Source organism: Urocitellus parryii, chromosome 4, assembly GCF_045843805.1.
Source record: "Urocitellus parryii isolate mUroPar1 chromosome 4, mUroPar1.hap1, whole genome shotgun sequence".
Lineage (NCBI taxonomy): Eukaryota > Metazoa > Chordata > Mammalia > Rodentia > Sciuridae > Urocitellus > Urocitellus parryii.
This window is the reverse complement of record NC_135534.1, coordinates 175,014,265-175,035,388: the sequence shown is the minus strand read 5'-3', so window position 1 is coordinate 175,035,388 and position 21,124 is coordinate 175,014,265. Positions and strand designations below refer to the sequence as shown.

At 37.8% G+C, this 21,124-nt stretch overlaps 1 protein-coding gene and 1 pseudogene across 1 annotated transcript in view; both read right to left on the bottom strand.

Annotated features, from left to right (window-relative positions):
- Positions 1 to 21,124, bottom strand: part of LOC113175935 (phospholipid-transporting ATPase FetA-like) — an 82,993-nt gene that overhangs the window by 34,219 nt on the left and 27,650 nt on the right. The window contains exons 10-12 of the mRNA XM_077797349.1: positions 14,200 to 14,288; positions 3,627 to 3,823; positions 936 to 1,144 (exon numbers count right to left, since the gene is read on the bottom strand). Coding sequence (XP_077653475.1) covers positions 936 to 1,144; positions 3,627 to 3,823; positions 14,200 to 14,288 — 495 coding nt within the window. The remainder of the gene's footprint in view (positions 1 to 935; positions 1,145 to 3,626; positions 3,824 to 14,199; positions 14,289 to 21,124) is intronic.
- Positions 10,213 to 11,224, bottom strand: LOC113175154 (mortality factor 4-like protein 1 pseudogene; annotated as a pseudogene).

The following is a 21,124-nucleotide window of genomic DNA, read 5'->3' as shown; positions in this document are numbered from 1 at the left end:
TTATCTGATTTATTTTTACTTATGGTTAATTTTTTTCTTTTAAATTTATTTATTTGTTCTAATTAGTTATTTATGGTTATTTTTTAAATTGACAATTATTTAGGTATATTTATGGATAAAATGTGATGTTTTCATATATGTATACAATGTGAAATGATTGTCAAGTTAATTAATATGTCAAATTAATTATCACTTCCCATGTAATAATATTTGAAATATATTCTTTTAGCAATTTTGAAATATATAATATACTATTGCTAATTATAGTCATTGTGCTCTGTAGTAGATCAAAAACTTATTCTTTCTATCTCACTGAAAATTTGTAGCCATTAACCAACACCCACCTGATTTAATAGCCAATGAACTGAGTATATTGTTTTTCCTCAGTACATTGTGAATTCCTTGAGGACAGAGACTAAGTCTCGCACATTTTGGTATTCTCAGTGTCCACACAATGGACTCCATCTACAAGGTACTAAATTTGCACTTTTTGGTTGGAACTGAGTGGGCTGGGTGTTTTTTGCTTAGTGAATAGAAAGGACTATGAGAATAGTAGGTAAATGTGAATTTCAGAAGCTCATAGATTTAAAGCTAGTTTACTCTTTTTCCCCCACCATGGGAGAAAAACATGACACATTTATTTGATAATAGTTTTATATGATAAAGACACTCTCAGATCAAAAATGCAAGACCCTGGATGAATAATTAAGGATCTGAACTAATGGCAATAGATTTGAATGGGGAAACCTAGCAAGGTCTGTCTGTTCAGATTCTTCCTGGCTACTCAGTTGTGGCCTTTCTTCCTCCTGGGTGTAGTATAGGATCCCTCTGGAATAAGGGTCTTAATTTTTTTTATGGTCAGTATAACTAGTTTACTCTTAAACTAGCAAAGCAGAATTTTTCTAGGACTCAGGAAAGCAGGAATGCATACGTACCATAGACCTTTCCATTGATAGAACACTTGTTGAAAATCATGATGTTCTGAGTCAATGTCCCTGTTTTATCAGAGAACAAATATTTGACCTGGCCAAGCTCCTCACTTAGTGTGGTAGTGCGAGCCTGTGCTGGGGTATTCTTTGGTTGATAAAACATATTCCGATCCCAATTGATATAAAAACTGTTGCCTAGTCTTATTATTTCAACACTAAGGAGAAAGCAAGAAAAGAAAGGTCTTGGTCAGAGCATGACAAATACATTATCTTGGTTTCTTCTTACTGGTCCCATGGCAGGTCAGGAGCCAGCATCTGAAAATCAGAGCATCTTCTCTAGGAACCTGCCCTCCTGAAGGAACTTTCTTAGCAAGCAGCACATCAAAACTGACCTTGAGGGCTGGGGTGGCTGCTCAATGGTAGAGTGCTCGTCTAGCATGTGTGAGGCACTGGGTTCAATCCTCAGCACCACATAAAAATAAAATAAAGATACTGTATCCACCTACAATTAAAAAATAAATATTAAAAAAAAACTGACCTTGACTATCACCATGAAAGGCTTTACCACCTAGATCCAGATATACCTGATTAACTTGTCTGAGTTGCACTCCCCTTTCACTTTTTCTAAAATGCATCCAGGAAAAGTCACAAATTTTTAACTTTTGGAATATTATTTGACTTATAAAAGGCTAAGTTGACCTAATTAAAAGATTAATTCTGCTATATTGTGGAGAAGAGAGAGAAACCTGTCATACCCAGAGTTTCATTGTTTCAGAAGAAGAGAAGAAGCTGTGAAAACCAGAAATGGCTTATGGGCTGACCTGAAAAATTCCTAGGCAGTCAGCCTGCCTGTGGGGTGCCTTTTCCCTAATGGCCTCTCTGTTTCTATCAATTTCCATGTTGCCTTTGTCACATTTGTTCTTCTGCTGCAAATAACATGCATTATAGATATTTTATGGTCAATAACATTTTCATTTTAAAACTATGAAGATTTTTAAGGGACCTCCTTGTTGTCATCATTCATACTTAATGTATGTTAAACTGATTTATCAGTGACCCCTGTCTGAGACAGCAGCATTGAAAAGCCTGAGTCTTTTTCTTTGAGCTGAAGAAAGAATTATTCAAATTCTCATGGGTGACTCTTTATTGATGATCCTCATGCTTGGAGTCATACTTGACCCCTTCTAGGCTTTTACCAGCCACATCAGTCTTTCTAAACCCGAATATTTAATCACATTCTTTCTTTCATTAGAAAAATCTTGGCTGGTTCCTTACTGCTTTTAGGATAAAATTCAAACTCTTTGATCTGGAATTTAAGGCTTTTCTGGATCTGACTTGAAATTATCAATCGATACCTTAGTTTAGCTTTTAAAAACCTCTACACCTTTTGTACATGCTGAACTTTCTGCTTGCAATGTTCTTTATCTGTTTTTCCAAATATCAGTTTGATTATTACCTTTTCTGAAAATCTTCCTCACCTCTACAGATAGAATTTATCTATTCCTTCTCAAGGCTCCTATAGCACTTAAATATTTCAGTTCCATCATTTTTTTCATATTATACCATAATTCTTTATTTATGTGTGTGTTTCCATGGCTACACTGCAAGCTCTAGGGAAAGGGATGGCTCCTTATTCATGTTTCTAGCTCTAATACCTAGATTATTGCTTGGCACATAGTAGGTGTTCAATAAATATTTATTAAACAAGGCAATGCTTTTGGAGGCTGGGATGTCATACTGACGGCCTTAGGAAAGGAGGAAACTAAAACACATTTGGGTCTCTGTATGTGCAAAGGAATGCTTAACTAAGAAAAGTAATACCAAAGTATGGTGAAGACTTGTTTCATCTATTTCAAATTTTTGTCCAAGGTGCTTATTAAAAAAGGGAAGAGGGGCTGGGATTGTGGCTCAGTTGTAGTAAAGTGCTCACCTAGCATGTGTGGGGCCATGGGTTCGATCCTCAGGGCCACATAAAAAGAAATGAATGGAACAAAGGTATTGTGTCCAACTACAACTAAAAAAATAAATATGTATTTTTTTAAAAAAGAGGAGGAGGGCTGGGGTTGTGGCTCAGTGGTAGAGTGTTTGCATAGCATGTGTGAAGCCTTGAGTTCAAGTCTCAGCACCACGTACCAATAAGTAAAATAAAGGTCTATTAGGAACTAAAAAACCATTAAAAGAAAAAAAAAGGGGGAGGAAACACCCTTCCTCTTCTCCAACTTTTAGGGACTGAACTTAGATCATAACCACACCTTTCTACCATTTGCCATCTTGTTTCTATGGGAAAATATACTCTTGAGTACTAAGTGACTGACATATGAATGAATGTTTAGATCCTATCTCATTGGTAATAGACACTGCCTGGCCTGGCTTCAGCATCACAAAATTTGTGTCTTTTTTAAAATTGTTTCATATGTTTGTATTTCTTTTTTAGTCACTTGCAGCTTATTTGAGGGCAGAGATAGTTTTCTTTTTGTACAGACCATGTAGTATCTAGCTCAGTATTCTAGACATGGAAGGCATTATGTACTCTCCATATGTCTCTCAGAATGTTTTATATACCATGCATGTGGAAAGTAAAGAGTAAATAGCATGTAGTATATTCTTTCTATAAGTTCATGCTCTAGTTGGAGAATTAAGCAGAAAGTATGAAGTCAACCCCTTTCCCTATAACCCCAAATGATCAAAGATACCTACCTTACATAAAGAGAAATGGGCACCATGGTGTTGAGAATAATGAAGTAGGACCAGAAAGTGAACATGGCAGAGATAACTGATGAAGAGATATAACTTTCCCATGGCATAAAAATCTGGAAGTGGTAGCCTTTCTTGGTCTCCCAAATACCATGCCCGATTGCTAGGATAATACACATGACACCTAAAATCAGGAAAATCTATATAACAAAAGAAAATAAAAGAGATGAATTAAATGAACATTTCATCCAAGGTATATGCTGCTTCAGTTCAAACTTATGGAGCCTTATCTTTCAGTAAAATGTCTCTTTCCTTATAGGACAAGGAAGATCTATAGTTCATAGGCCCCAGGCATTAGTACACAAGACAGAAAAGAAAGTCCAGCATGAACCATCCTTGGGGTTTTGAAAATAAATTATATCAAGTACTACTTAATTTCTTTCTTCAATGTTCTATAGTTTTGATTGTGGAGGTTTTTCACCTCCTTCTTTAGATTTATTCTTAGGTATTTTATTTTATTTTTGAAATAAAAGAAAGCTATTTTGAATGGAATTATTTTCCTGACTTCTTTCTGAGCAGATTCATTGTTGATATATGGAAAAGCTATTAATTTGCATGTCGATTTTGTAACTGGCTAGTTTGCTGAATTTGTTTATTAGCTCTAGCAGTCTTTGGGTGAGATTTTTGGATCTTCTAAGTATGGGATCATATCATCTGAAAACAATGATAATTTGACTTCTTTTAAAGAAGAATGTTTTGTGGATCATTTTTTTGTGAGTGTGTCAGTTTTAAGTTATTTGCATTTAAAATCAATACTTTTTAATGGAAACAATTCGACTAAAAATGTATCACAGAATTTTGAGATCCATTAAAACAAAGTTTAATGAGAAAAAAATCCCTCAAGACTTTTTTTTTTTTGGGGGGGGGGAGCACTGAGAATTGAACTTGGGTGTTCTACCACTGAGCTACATCCCCAGGCCTTTTTATCTTTTAATTTTGAGACAGGATCTTGCTAAGTTGTCTAGGCTAGCCTAGAACTTGAACTTGTGATCTTCCTGCCTCAGCTGCCCGAATACCCAGAGTTGCTGGGATTACAGACATGTGCCAACATGCCCAGCTCATGCCCTTTATTTAAAATTATTTAACATTTAATTGTTAATGAACATGAACACACATGCAAAAATCATATAGTTGGGCACAGTGGTGCATGCCTGTAATCCCCGCTACTTGGGAGGTTGAGGTAGGAGGCTCCCAAGTTCAAGGCCAGCCTCAGAAACTCAGTGAGACCCTGTCTCAAAAAAACAAAACAAAAAAAGGGCTAGGGATGTAGTTTTGTTGTATTATCCCTCCACAAAAAGAAATCACAAACATGTAAGTTGATAAAATTTCCCAAAGTCATCACACTAATTAAACTAACAATCAGATGACATTTCCAGCATCCAGAACCCACTGTATGTCCCCCTTCTAGTCACTATCCCCCTAAATTTATACATACTTAAAGAATACAACTTGATATATAGGTACATAAGTATATATGTACATAATGTATATATATATACACACACACACACACACATATATACACATATGCCTATGAAACCTTTACCCTACTCAAGGTAACAAAATACTGGCTAGTTTCCTGTGCCCTTTTATAATTCTTCCTTCCCACTTTTCTCTTCCTCTGATCCCCATACAACTTTAGATCAGTTTGGTTCTTTTTTTTTTTTTTTTTTCCCAGCGGGAGGGCAGGTACTGGGTATTGATTCTAGGGGCTCTTTACCACTGAGCTACATTCCCAGCCCTTTTTACTTTTTGAGGCAGGGGCTCACCAAGTTGCTTAGGGTATTACTAATTTGCTAAGTCTGGTCTCAACTTGTGATTCTTCTGCCTCAGTCTCTCAAGTCACTGGGATTACAGGCATGTGCCACAACACCCAGCTCAGTTTTCTTTTTTAAGAATTTTATGTAAATGGAATCATATTAGCATGGCACTCTTTTTATTGGTCTGACTTCTTTTCACTCAGCAAAATGATTTTGGGATTCATCTATATTTTTGCATCTATCAATGGTTCATTTATATTGCTGAATAGTATTATTTTGTATAGCTAATGCACAATTTGTGTACTAATTTGCCTTTTATGGAACATTGGGGTTGTTTCCAGTTTTTGGCTATTACAAATAAAGCTGCAGTGAACACTTCTGAATAATCTTTTCAAAGACATAAGCTTTCATTTCCTTTGGAAATAACTTGGAGTGGAGTTAGTAAATCCTACAGTAAATTAATGTTTGACTTTTTAAGATACTGCCAAATGTTTTACTGAGCTTATACATAACACTTTACATCTCACCAGTACTGTATGCTCACATGCCTATAGAGAAGATATGCATGATATTATGTGAATGACCTCTAAGTCTACCCAGTGGTCTTCAAATTGGTGATTCTGGTCACAGGTTTAGATAGTTCAAGGTAACCCATTGGTAGATGATCAGAGGTCCTATCTGTGTACCACTGATGAGGAAATCTTTGAAGATAAGAATAGCAAGGCAGGTTGAAATAGAAACAGGTCTGACTGGGACCATTCTTAGAAACTGAGATTTTTTTAAAAAAACCTTTTATTGTGAAAAATTTCAAACATACATTAAAGTATATAAATAGTCAATGAACCCATGTGCCCAGAAAGCTTCTCTGAAGTGTTGGAAAAGATGCAAGCCATGCAGACTTGAGGGCAGACATTGCCAGCAAGGGTAAGCATCCTAAGGCAGGAACAAGTTTGCTCTCTCACTTGATTTGTTGTTTAATTGGAGATGTGTATATATATATATATATATATATATATATATATATACACACACATATATGTATATATACATATATATACACATACATATACACACACATATATATATATATGTCAAATATCTAAGTCAAAGTCATTTTCACTAGGAACTGTGAAGGAATGTACCCTACTGGTTTCTAGGACCCAGTGCTGCATGAGAAGTCCCATGCCAATCTGGTTCTCTCTCTCCTCTCTCCTCTCTCTCTCTCTCTCTCTCTTTTTCTCCCACCCCCCCCCCCCGGCCTCGTCCCCCTCTTTTTGTCACCATCTTATTTCTTATCCCTATGAAAACATATGAGGGACTCCTCCTTGCCCAACTCTTCTGTTTAGTCCTCTGTTAAAACAAACAAATCCTCTCATATTTTCTATCTCTTTGTCTCTTTGTTTTATGGTTCAGGGGAGTTTCCTGGCTCAATTTTAGCACGTTTTCTGGCTTTTTAACATTAATAGTCTTGTTTTTACTTTCTTTTTTTTTTTTAAATTTTTTTTTTTTAATATTTACTTCTTAGTTCTCGGCAGACACAACATCACAACATCTTTGTTGATACGTGGTGCTGGGGATCGAACCCGGGCCGCACGCATGCCAGACGAGCACGCTACCGCCTGAGCCACATTCCCAGCCCTTGTTTTTACTTTCTAAAATTCCTTTTTATAATTTCTTTTCTTTTAATCTTCCTTTTTTCTCCAAGCAACTTATTATTTCTTGTATGCAACGGCTGCTTCTCTCTAAAAATAGTCCAAAAATTTTTTTGAAAGTTCTTCTCCTTGAATTATAATCTGTTGTAATAAGGGTCAGTTATTGGACCCTTATTCTTCTTTTTGTGCTACCAGGTTCCTCCAGTCCACTTAAAAATATGAACAAAAGTTCATAGTTTGGGGGCTGGGATTGTGGCTCAGTGGTACAGCGCTTGCCTAGCTCGTGTGAGGCGCTGGGGTTAATCCTCAGCACCACATAAAAATAAATAAATAAAGATAAATAATTAAAAAAAATAGTTTGATCCTTATAGGTTTCTGGTGTAGGTTTTGCTTTCTTTGGTAAATTTTGTCTCCCTAGTAGGGCATTCTCCTGAATGGAGAACCATGAATAGGAAGATAGAACATATTGTTCCTAGGTACACAGGGAACTTTTAGGCACATTTGAACCTCCCTGATTTAAAATTAAGTGGGTTTTACTCTGAAGTATTGACACACTAGAAGCCGTAGTCCTTGGGATGTGGTTCAGGGATACAAGCAATTGCCTAGCACATGCAGGGCCCTGAGATCTCCAGTAGCACCAGACATAAAAAAACAAAAACAAGGACTGGGGCTGCAGCTCAGTGGTACAGCACATGCCTAGCATGTGTGAAGCACTGGGTTTGATCCTCAGCACCAGAAAATAAATATATAAAATAAAGGTATTGTGTCTATCTATAACTAAAAACAAACAAAAACCAAAATCTCTATCCCTCTTCAGGTAGGTTGTTAAATTTCTTTCAAAAACAGTTTCCTATTTTAGGACGAGAAGGCAAATATATTTGTTTATATAGGTGGTAGGAAGGTACAACTGTTGCCCATGTTTTGTTTTTTGTTTTTTGTACTGGAGATTGAACCCAGGGGCACTTTACCACTAAGCCATATCCCTGACCCTTTTGTTTTTTATTTTGATACAGGGTCTCACTAAGTTGCTTAGGGCCTTGCTAATTTGCTGAGGCTGGCCTTGAATTTATGTCTCCCAAGCCACTGGGATTGAAGGCATGCACCACCACACCTGGCTGTTGCTCATGTTGTTTTATGGACAGTTTTAAAATTAATTACTCTAATTATTGCCCCGAATCCCACACTGCTCTCCATTCCTGCTGATTCCAGCTTGGAGCCATTCTTAAGTGCTACCAAGAAGAATGTATTTCTATGGAAGCATTCCTTACTCTGCTTTATAATCTATTTGCATGCCAAAATCATCTCGGGTCTGCTGATAGGTCTTCATTCTGTGTCCCAAATGTTAGGTATTTATTTTCCATTTGTATTTCTTTACAGTCATTTTATTTAACTTGAATGGGAAGTCTTCACATCCTTCTTCAACTAGATGCCTTGAAGTGAACTCACTACCCCAGAAAACATCCCATGCTTCCTGAAGGAAAGATCCTTATGAAGGACCTCACAAATGCAGGGCCTTTGCAGCAGTTACTAGCTGAGAGCCTGAACAGAGACCCACATCCTCTGAAGACACCTACACAGATCCCTCTCCAAGCCTACTCTGATCTTACTAGTTGTTTTCTAGGCCTGCTGTTTGGCCCCCATCCCGGGGCTTCCTTCCACTACGGCCATGCTTCCTGGCTTCCTTAGCTGCTTCCTTCTTAGTTTATACTTCTGTCTTATCTTCTGTTTAGTTTGAGTAGAGATTGATCCTCAGCACCAGAAAATAAATATATAAAATAAAGGTATTGTGTCTATTGGATACTTTACCATTGAGTTATATCCCCAAGTCTTTTCCTTTTTTATTTTAATACAGGTCTCACTAAGTTGCTTAGGGCCTCACTAAGTTGCTTATGCTGTCCTCGAACTTGTGATTGTCCTGCCTTAGCCTTCTAAGTTGCTGGGATTACAGGTGTATACCACCACACCTGGCTTGAGTATACATTCTTGAAGTTTGCTGAGAAAGGATATTTGATGAGTAAATTTTTTTTTTTGTATTTGTCAAAACTTACTTTTTCCTCCCTGGAAACCTTTAGGATCTCCCTTTTAGTTTCATAATTTCTTTACATGTTAATCTGCCATGTTAAACAGTATTTGCCTTATTTTTTTTAAGAGAGAGTGAGAAAGGAGAGAGAGATAGAGAGAGAGAGAGAGAATTTTTAATATTTATTTTTCAGTTTTCGGCGGACACAACATCTTTGTTGGTATGTGGTGCTGAGGATCGAACCCGGGCAGCACGCATGCCAGGCGAGCGTGCTATCGCTTGAGCCACATCCCCAGCCCCTGCCTTATGTTTTAATTCTGTCTCCCCAAGGAAACAACAAGTATAGCAGAAAGAACATTGATGATGAAGAGTTATGTCTGTTGAATAGATGTGATTACTGAATAAAATGATACATGTAAAGCAACTGGCACATATTGATATTGAGGCCTTCCCCACAATGGGTACTAAACTTGAGGGCTACAGCCATTTCTTTTTTTCTTTTCTTTTTTTTTTTTTTGAAATTCAAAGAAAAAATTTATTGAAGTTTTGAAAAACAATTCCTAAAATTTAGGAATTGTTTTTCAAAAATTTACTTTTCCAGAAAACTGTAGCTACACAATGCATTGTATCTATCATGTTAAAATGTGAGTAAGACACAAATACAAAAACCATGAAACAAGCCACCATTCTTCAACAATTTGAGAAAAGATATAATGCCTAAGGAACAATATGGATGACTTTCGAAGGATGGGCTCTTTACTTTAAGCACCATTAAAAAAAAAAAGGAGCACAAATGGATGAGTGTGTTCAGTTATATACACTGAATTGAACCTTTGGCACTAGGAATCAGAGCATTTTGTCATACAGCATTAACACATATTATAAAAGTGCGTAGTGTCAAAGGAATAGAACCACCAGCATTCAAAAGCAGCTTTGTCAACTAGGCAAACACTCTACAGCATGTCTCTCTGTTGTCCATCATTGAATACACTAGTAGCAACTTTGAAATTGAAATTAAAAGAAAGAAAGGAAAAAAGGAGCAGTAACCCCTTTTATTTTCTCTGTTTAAATTCAAACAGAAAAGAAACATCAATTTTGTTATACACTAACATCTTCAAAGTACATCATTTGTACAAGAGAAGGACTAAGAACAAAAATGTGTTTACAGAGATCCAAACACAAGTGAATGAAGTACACCTCCTCACACTGCTTTCCGATAGTATTCAGGAAGGTCGACTTCATAATCGCTGGCACTAAACAAAGTTGCAGAATTCTTTGCCAGGTACTTGAGGAAATCATGAAGATAATTCAGTAATAAAGCAAGGCTTTCTTATCTAGAGGTGTATAGGCCAACATTGCTCCAATTCCTACAAATAATCTCAGTAGATGTGGCGCTCCATACACCTGGGACATGGGTGCATCAGGATGATCTGCAAGTATTTCGGCATACTGTGGTCTCTCAGATTTGTAGAGCACTTGAGTGCCCAGCATTACATTGGAGTATTCTTTTATTCCTGCCACAACTTCATTAACAGCTACTCCTTATTATCTGTGTTTCCTCGAGATTTCTTGTAATTTGCATAATCCTCAAGAATAGAATCCACATTCTTCTTCGCAGGAAGATAAAAGAGCTGTTTTTGTCTGGTAATTAAGTCCCAGTCATCAACAAGCCATGGTTTTAGCTCTTCAGGAATCTTTACTTTAACTTCAACTCTGTTCATAAATGTTTCTGCATTTTCAACAGTAGGATCTACCCGGGCCCTTTTCTTCCGAGGAGGCTGAGGTGTCTCACTGGTACTGCCATCATCTCCATTTCCAGGTGTTTTCTGTTTGTTCTTTTTGGTTTTCACTACAACATTTTTCTGTTGCAGCCCCTCTCATCTTCCCCTCTGCACACTGCTCCTGATTGGCTTTTTGGAGTTCTCGCTGTTTCTGCAGATTGGTATCCACGTACTTGAGCACTCTGCTCTCTGGAACCCATTCATCCCAACTAGAGGTCAGGAGGGGGTGGTGTACTGAGGGCGCTCCTTCAGGAACAGGAAAAAGGGCTACAATATCCTCACGTGTCTTCAAAGTTTTTTCAGAGTGCCTGGGCCTCACAGCACTTTTTTTTTTTTTTTTATTCCAACCACTCTAATGTATAAAGTGTTTCACTTGTTTGTCCTTTATGGCAACCTTAACGCACTTTGCTTCATAAAGGAGAGGCCCATGAAAGCACAGCACTCGCTCACCCTCCTGGAATTTTAGCTTCGGGTCTTGCTTGGGCACTATTTATAAGTGATTCGCAGCCTCCTCCTTCTCCCACCACCCCCGACTACCGCCCCCTATTCTCTACCCCACCCAGCTTCGTGTCAGACGAGCCGTCAGGTACAGCCAGCTCTGCATCCTCGGCTACAACCATTTCTTATACACCTTTATAATTCTCACTACATCCAGCACATGCTGAGCACATAATAAATTCTCAATAAATATGACTCGATAACTTCATGAGTCATAAACCTGTCTTTGCCATTATAATTCTGTGGAACTTCATGATACTTTATTCTTTCTCAATTGACATGTCAAAAGGGGAAAATCCTTCTTAACTTGCTTATTGCTTATGGATGTAGTGAGGCTGTAATTAATGGTGTGTAAATATTGTGAAAGTTAAAATCCTTCAAAAGCCCTGTCAGGGGAGACGCACGGAGGCGAGGACTTGGCGGTGTTCGCAGGAGGCCCGCAGGCGCACCTGGTGCACTGAGTGCAGGAGCAGAACTACTCTGCGCATGTCATGGCCTTCGCTGCCCTCCTGGAGCCCTCCTGGAGCCCTCCTGGAGCCCTCCTGGAGCCCTCCTGGAGCCCTCCTGGAGCCCTCCTGGAGCCCTCCTGGAGCCCTCCTGGAGCCCTCCTGGAGCCCTCCTGGAGCCCTCCTGGAGCCCTCCTGGAGCCCTCCTGGAGCCCTCCTGGAGCCCTACCCGGACTCCACCAGACCCACGGGTGCCTTTGTTGGCCTCAGACTCCAACACTGGTGTGCCAAAGACTCAGGCATGTCCTGGAACCAGGAGACCCTGCATCTCGCTGAGCCACCTCCACACCCAAGCAAACTGCAGATGGGGCCTGCCATGTCACTTGCATTCAGGGGCAGTCCTCTGTAACCAGCAGCTACATGCTCACCCCTCCCCAGAGCCAACTCTAGGCTGGAGGGGTGGGACAGGCCACCAGAGTGGCCCTGGACCCTTTGCCTAGACATCTGGAAGCTGAGTATAGATCTCTGAACTAAGATTTTTCTGCCCTCCTGGGGCCTCCATTCCCCTGGGAGAGACAAAGCAATAAACGGTTATACAACAACAACCAAAAAAAAAAAAAAAAATCCTTCTATAGATGTCAAATACTGTTACTGCCTTTCAGAAAGTATACAAATAGCTGGAACTTTTTTAGGCAGATGGGACACATTCTGTGTTGGAGCCTAGGCCAAAATACCTAGCTAATTGGCTAATGTTACATGTTCCTAATATTATCAAAAGCATATGTGCCTATATCACCTTTTCTGAATTCTTGACTATGATTGTCTTTCTCATTAAGAAGCTGGGAAGCTGGGCATAGTGGTGCATACCTGTAATCCCAGTGACCGAGGATTACAGTGATCTCAGCAATTTAGCTAGACCTTGCCTCAAAAAATAAAAAAAGGTTAGGGATGTAGTTCAGTGGTAGAGCTTTTCTGGGTTCAATCCAGGGTACCTTAAAAAAAAGCCAGAAAATGGAACTTTGTTCAACTGCTGAAAGTTATACATTCAGTGGCATAAAAAGAAAGATAATGGATAATTGCTACGGGTTCCAAAGCTGAATGAACTGTCCTAATTTTCTGAAACCATTTATACTAAATCTCAAAGGATTTTGAAAAGAACTGTGCTGTTTCTCATAATAAATGTAGAAGAAAAGGCAGTTTATAATTCAGATATTGATGAGAAGTATACAGAAAGAAAATGTATTTTAAAAATGTTCAGTTTAGCAACAGAATAAAAATGAAAACAGAAAGTCATGAAATTAAGTGTAGGTATCACTGGAACTGCTCAGTAATGCAAAGAAGTTAAGTGAAGAAATCAATTGTTCTCTATCCAGAAAGAACAAAGAACCTATATCAGATAGCATGGACATAAATTATTAATAGTCTTTAATTTAAACTTCTGTTACCTAAGCTGATTTTCATATTTTATAGTGCTTTTATAATTTTATTTCTCAACAGAAGAACCCCCAATTTTTCCAACTGAAATCTTATCAAACAGATAAATGTTAAGCTACTCTTTTTGAAATAGGAACTTCAAATGAGGCTAGAACAAAACCCACTTGACCTCTCCTATTCTCCATGCGGCACTCTTCTAAGAAAATAGAATTTGAAAATCATCAGTTTAAATAAGGTGTTCTATTAGTTCAGTGAGTCTTTATTAAAATGATCATGAGTAAAATTGATTATGAGAAAATAAAAATATTTTTTAATTTCTAAAGTAGGGTGTTTTGGTACTACTAATCAAAGTGTAATATCTTTTTAAAAAATATTTTATTTTTTATTTGTAATTGGACACAATACCTTTATTTTATTATTTTATTTTTATGTGGTGCTGAGGATCGAACCCAGGGCCTCGAATGGGCTAGGTGAGTGCTCTACCGCTGAGCCACAACCCCAGCCCAAAGTGTAATATCTTATTAAACAAATTTTCACTGTTCTCCACAACAGAAGTATAAACTAGAATCCTTTGTAAATTGGTTCTGTTCTTTTCTGCTTCAGACCTTACACTGTAGAGTCCTAAAACTTGAGACTTTCAAACAACTAAATTACAAGTTGGAAATCTAGCTATTCCTGTGGAAGTCTATTTGTAAACAGAGTGAAAGTTGGGAACACTTATAATCCCAGCAATTCATGATGTTGAGGCAGGAGATTGCAAGTTCAATGACATCTCGGGCAACTTTGTGAAATGCTGTCTCATAATAAAAAATAAAAAGGTTTGCAGATGTTGCTCGATGGCACATGTGTGAGGCTCTATATTCAATCCTCAGTACCACCACCACCAAAGAAAAAAAAAAGCAGAGGAAAAAAGTCTTTAACTTACCCAGATCACAAAGAGATTCATGAGATGGTCGATATGTGTTCGTTTAAAGATGGATTTCCCACTGTTCTGCATTAATTTGGTGTCTGGCCCTAAGTAAAACAGAGAGATATCAGACTCAGAGTCTTGAAATTGGATTGAAATATAACTCTATGATTACCTATTCTAACCTCTTATGCAATTCCAGGAGGCAAAGCTCTGAAGAAAAGATCACAGATGGTACGAGTAACTCAAAAGGGAACATTTGTTTCTGAGGATAGTCCAGACTACTTCTGTGAAGTGCATTCATGCTGACTCCTCTCTTGTTAGCACCTCAGACAGTTCTGACATATTTTTTGAGATGAGTTAATTCAGAATAGGAATTCTTAAGCTTCTCTCTTATTACCACCTGGAAAGAATTTCCTGATACAAAGATCTCTGCCTTCTTTTTAGTAACCCCACTTCTGGGCCAGGATATACTTAAAGCTTCTAACTGGGAATGGAATAAAGGAAGAGGCAATGGCAGTGATTTTACTTGAAGTATGAGCTGGAGGCTAAGCTTCTGTGGGGTTGAGAGATATCTGAGAACCTGTTTCTTCATGGAAGGGCAGATAGTAAGTAGAAGTAAGGAGTGATTAATAGCCATTGAGTCTAGAGCTAAAAATTATTAATTAGAGATATGGCTTCAGAGAAAGTATAAGAGGATAGAAGACACTAGGTAGCAATTTCTCTAGCCTTTTACCATCTGATCATTATTTTTACATGTGCTCTACAGAGGGAATTTCACCCATGTTTCCCCACAGGAGAACTGTAACTACTGTGGTATGTGGGCAACACTGGGAGTGTACAACATAAAATGTGTCATTCTTTCCTCTGAAGCATTCCTTGAAGGGTTTGAAGTAATGCAAAATTTGGTTCAGAGCCTGGAAGCGACAGAGACCATATCTTCCATAGTCCTTAGAAAGACTGGGCCCACTCACGTGGGTTTCAAAAAGAAGGTGAAGATCATGGTAGAACTTGGCATTATGCAGCAGGAACAGAAACTAAACTCTTTACTGAGTACCTCAGGATGCCCTTGGTAGCATTGGTTCTTTGTGTGGAGCTTCCCAAAGCTGCTCATGACCATGTAACCAACCAAAAATCGGAGGGAAACCTTAACTAAGTTGTGAGAGTAAGCAACCTAATGGTTATTGCTTTGGGTAAGATAAAGAATTTTGGCTGAAAAATTGTCATGATGGCAAAAGGTGCAGCTTATGCAGTCAAGGGGGAGAAATAAAAAATGTCCACACACTTCTCCCTTTGTCAATGCTTTATTCTCTCAAATCACTCAATACAATTTCACTCGATAGGTTCTTAATCAAGGAAATGACAATCCTTAATGCTAGACACTGCAATAGACATAATCAATTCACAGCAAATAACTCTATATTAATTCTAACCACTGCAAACACACTTAATCATGACAGGCTCATGACAGACATTCCCTCTGTGTGCTAAGCTCAAGGGTCAGGTCATAAGTCTCAAGCCTTAGGCTCTAAGTCCAGCAGATGGACACTCACTCAGACCATGGTGATCAGATCAGGAACCAAGGCAGGCTTCTCCTGGGGTGGAGCTGAGGCTGGCTGAGGAGGTGGTCATAGGGAAAAGTCCTTTTCTCACCAGAGTCAAGAGACTGCTGTAGAGTTTGAGAGCAGGGAGAGCAATGCAGAAGGGATCAGGCAGATGAGAAGAGTTGGGATGTCAGTCCAGGTCTTCATCAGGCTCTCAGGCTTGTGTGTATCAGTGTTGGCTGGCTGAATGTCTGTTCATCTGCTCCATCATTATACTAAATTTTGGGGCTTCTGACCACCCTTTCAATCCCTATCAGCTGCTATCATTCATCCTCAGGTTAAAGCATCTGGTCTAGTGGTCTCCACCCTGATTTTCTTGCCTTTCTCCCTTATCAGGGTGAGGACAACATGCCAGAGATAGGTGTTGACACAGACAAGAGCATCCAATAGTGTTCTTTTAAGCAGGAAGTTCCAAGTAATCTGCAACATATTCATATGCTCTTAAGTTTTTCTTCTCTGGTTTTAATTTCTGTATTCCGCTTAGCATGTATCCTGAAGTTTTTAAGGCTATCATGAATATGAGTATAAGCAGTGCTTAGTGGCCACTTTCTTAATTTGGCAATTTGGAATGTGCCAGCACAAGGTCTCAAACTTGAGGAGCCTATAGAATGAACTTGTTACCAGTACTGGTAGTGCTCTCTGACATATTTTATGTTGGTTTGGTAGCTGCAAATATCATTCCAGTACCTGTATATGTGTCCACTATTGTGGCAACATACTTATTATGGAAATCCTTAAGGGGTTCTATGAAGTCAATTTGTTTTCTGTAGATAAAATCTTTATATTCTAGATCTGGTTGGGGAATTTTATGTAAGTTTCATTTTGGGGCATGTAGTACATCTGCATACAGAAGTGTTTAACATTTTTATTCTAATTTGTTTCATATATATATATATATAAATCAGCAGAATGCATTATAATTCATGTTATAAATATAGAGCACAATTTTTTATCTTTCTGCTTGTATACAAAGTATACTCACACAATTTGTGTCTTCTTCATACTTAGGGTAGTGATGTCCATCTCATTCCAGCAGTTTTGATAGCAATCCATTTTACAACTAAGTTCCATTTTTGGAACCAGTCATATAATGCATGTACTTCTATATAACCTAATTGTTCATGTAACTTTATAATATCATATTCAGCAATGTCTATTATTGTATTTTCAGGTTTGATATTTTTCCATGTTCCCTTAAATTTAAGTTTACAAGGATCTTTAGTAGGTTTTAGTTCCCAATTCCTTTCTAGCTTGATTGTAGCTGTTTTTGATAATTTATCTACTGTGTTGTTAAGTGTACTGGTGTCTGAGTCCCTGTTCGTATGTGCATCTACATGTGTAACTTTTATGTTAATTTTTGTACTGGCTTCATATAGTTCTTTCCAAATATCTCTTGACCACAATGGTTTTCCACTGATATAGAAGTCTGAAGAAGCAACACACCATGAATCTGTATAAATATATATTTCCTTACATTTTTTTAACAAGGCCTCTCTAATGACTAATGCAACTGCTATTAGTTCTGCATGTTGTGCTGACATGTGCTCCCCTTGCTCTGTCAAGATTTTGCCTGTCTTATGGTTATATGCTGCTGCTTCCACTTAATAACTTCTTTCATTACTGTACTTTATCCATCTATAAACCATGCATTTTGTATATTTTCATTGTATTCAGGTCTCCATGTGCCTATATTTTCAATGTGGATTGTATTGGAAAAACAGGTACTAGTGCAAATGGTGGCTTTGCTACTTCTTCTGGATTTATTAAATATGCCTACTTTGGGATCCTCCTCTTGTAAAAATTATTGTAGGTACCATTGCCACATCAGGACTTTCTTTTCCCATATAATATTTTGTGTCTCTTTGGGGGTGCGTCTACAGCAGTCTTTAAGTGAAATTGGAATTCTTAATATAATGTGACCATTGGTCATAGTTTTAGCTTGTTTCAGAGCCTCAAAGGCAATGCATGCTAATTTTTCAAATAATGAATACTTATTGGATGCATATGGGAATGTTTTACAAAAGAATCCTATTGGTTGGGACTTAGTTTTGTTATTACAGAGTCCCCATATACCATAGTCCGGTGTGAAAATGATGTCCTCAATAATAAGTTCCTTGGATGTTATGCAGTTTTCTAGATTCTGTTATATACTGTTTCAATACATCTAAAGCTTTTTGGTGATGTGATTCCCAGATAAAGTCTTATGATTTCCTTGTTATTGCATATATTGGTTGTAAAATGAGATTTAAGAATAGTATATGGTTGCACCTATATCCTAATATTCCTATCAATTATTGTGCTTCTTTCTTATTGGTTGGAGGTTGTAGTCCCAATATTCTATCTATAATTTGATCTGGGACTTGCCTTCCTTCTGCTGTGATCAAAACCCCTAAAAATTTTACTGTTTGATCTGGTCCCTGTACTTTCTCTCCATCCTTTTGCTATCAAGTATTACTTCCTCTGACATTTCATGCAAATCTTGTTATCATATCCTGCTATTAGTATATCATCTACATATGTATATACTGAGACATCCTTAATTTTAAGATCCTTAAGGGATTCTGATAGTGCAATATGAGCTGTTAGTGGGCTATTTTTATAGCCTTGTGGTAATCTTTTGAATATTTTGTGATATTGCACAGAATTCCATGTAAATGTGGTCATCTCCCTGGATTCTTCTGCTATAGGGATGGCAAAAAACATATCTGAGAAGTCTATAGTTACAAAAAATTTAAAATTGTTGGAGTGTATATGTTGTAATATTGTGGTAATGCCTGGCAGGTCTCCCGGCATCTGTGGTGTCAGTGCATTGACTGCTCTGTAATCTACTGTAAATCTCCATTTACCATTAGGTTTTAAAACAGACCAAATTGGGCTATTTTAGTCAAATAAAATAGTTCTTTCTATGATGTCTTCCCTCAACAATTCTTCAATTTTATTGGTTATTTCAGTGTGTCCTCCTTTTTTTGGGTATTGTTTTGTAAAGCTATATTTAATTTTAGGGAGTACTATGGGGTCCATCAGTAATGAAGCTAGATGTGCCTGAGACTTAGTCATAATATTTTAAAACTTTTTGTAAGTTATCCATGATGGGAAAATTCTGGGTATAAGATCCATCCCTAGAACCTTAAAAGGTATTTCATCTAAAAGTATCTTGGTTTTAAAGACTTCTCTGTCCCATAAAGGGATAGTTACATTTTTCCATTTTGTATTAATTTCTATATTCTCTACTCCTATTAAATGATACCCCCAAAATAGTTACTTGGCTTCCTATATCTATTAGGAATTTATGTGTTTCTATTTTTCCTTTTTTTTTCTGTGAGTATTAAGGGTAAATCTATATATATTCTATTATCCCCAGGCTATTCTAATATAAAAAATACTGTCTTGACTCCTGAGTTTCCCTGCTGTTGAATGTCATGTTCCTGTTGTAAATTGGTGTATTTGTGTGTCTGAAGTTGCTGTTGTGTTTGGGGAAGTTGTTGTTTTGTGTCCTTTGTCTGTTGTTTGATGTGGGTCATCTGTTCGAAGGGAATCTGTCTCCTGACTGGGATTTCTGTCCTTGTCCTCTAAATGGTGTACTGCTCCTGGGCCTCCTGGGTATGGAACTCCTCCCACATAGGGCCCTTTGTCTGGGAGGCTCTGTATTTACCCAAGGCTGCCTTTGCTCTCTGTTGTAAGAAATCTAATTTTGTTTTGTGAGGACTGAGCTGGAAAACTGAACTGGTGTGGTGAGGGCTGAGCTGGAAAACTGTACTGGTATGGTGAGGGCTGAGTTGGGAAAGAAAAAGATCTGACACCATCCAGCTCATTGGCTTCTTTAAAAGAAGTAACTACATCTTGTAATATATGCATGGCCTTCGAGTGCTGATGTTAAAGTTAGTTTGAGATGAGGTGGACCACCTCTAATTATTAGTCTTTTTATCTGAGGTAACAGCTCTGCCTGTAATGGCATGTTACATGTGTGTATATTGTATATCATAAAGTATATTCTTAATTTCCTAGTTAATTTAATAGCCTGTTGGTGTGTAGTCCATTGTATCTGTGATTCAAAACTGCCTACATCCATCACAGGAAATGCCCTCACCCATGCTAATGCTACCCATTCCAGGACAGTGTGTTCCTGCAATCTTTTCTTACTAGTATCAGCCACTAAAGCCTCATATATAGATTGATTTTCTACTATAGAGGTTATTATATGCATTTCACCTCCATTAACTCTAATTGGGTGGGCTCCATGCTCCAAAAGTCTTAGTAGAGATTCTACATCTTGCTCCCCATCTGGGAAGATTCATTCCTTAACTGATGCAGCTCTATTCTACTAAAAGTTCTCACTTCAACTTCCTCTTCATTATCACTATCTTTTGACCCCCTTTTCCTTGGTGTTCTGGTCATTTTTTGTGTAGTTAGCGGTAAAACTTCCCGATTATCTGGGTGAGTTTTCTGTCTATCCAGGGCCTTTCTTACGAAGGTTTCACCTTTTGTCCTGTCTTCATCTGTCATTAATAGTTTTAACTAGCAATCCCAGGATTTCTTTTGAAGTGACTCTAGCAATGATTGGCTGAACTACCTCTGGGTGGGATGGAGGATATCAATTCCTTTAGTTACCTTGTTAAATCCTGGCAGCTTCCCTTGCACTGTTCTTTCTAGTTCTCTACAGGGACTAGCAGAACTAAGTTCCTGGTTACTTTCTTTCTTTTTAAAGATGTTATTGAATTTCCTCATTTTTCCAATATGCTATAGACTAATTTAATATACTTTTCTCTACAAAACCACACAAAAGATGTATCTGTCTCTATATGCTGTAGTGCTTTTGCAATTTGATTTTTTAGGTGTCTGTGTAAGCACTTCTCTATCCAGTTCCTATGTTATTGAATATATCTGTCTAGGAAGCAGATTGTGTAATTTGCTATATGATGGTGTATCTGTGTGGTGTTATTACCAATTTGATATATGTCTTTGCAGAGGTGTAATGTCCTGTTAGGTTTATTGCTATGATTATCAATGTAAGCATTATAACAAGTTTCACTGTGTTTAGAAAAAGCTTCTGAATTTTATATGTGGTTGTCACACAGGCAGGACAAGACATTTCTCCCAGACATTTTGTTTCCTTGACTGCCGACTAAGCCAACTGTCGCTATGGCAAAAGGTGTGGCTTATGCAGTCAAGGGGGAGAAATAAAGAATGTCCACACACTTCTCCCTTTGTCAATGCTTTATTCTCTCAAATCACTCAATACAATTTCACTCGATAGGTTCTTAAGGAAATGACAATCCTTAATGCTAGACACTGCAATAGACATAATCAATTCACAGCAAATAACTCTATATTAATTCTAA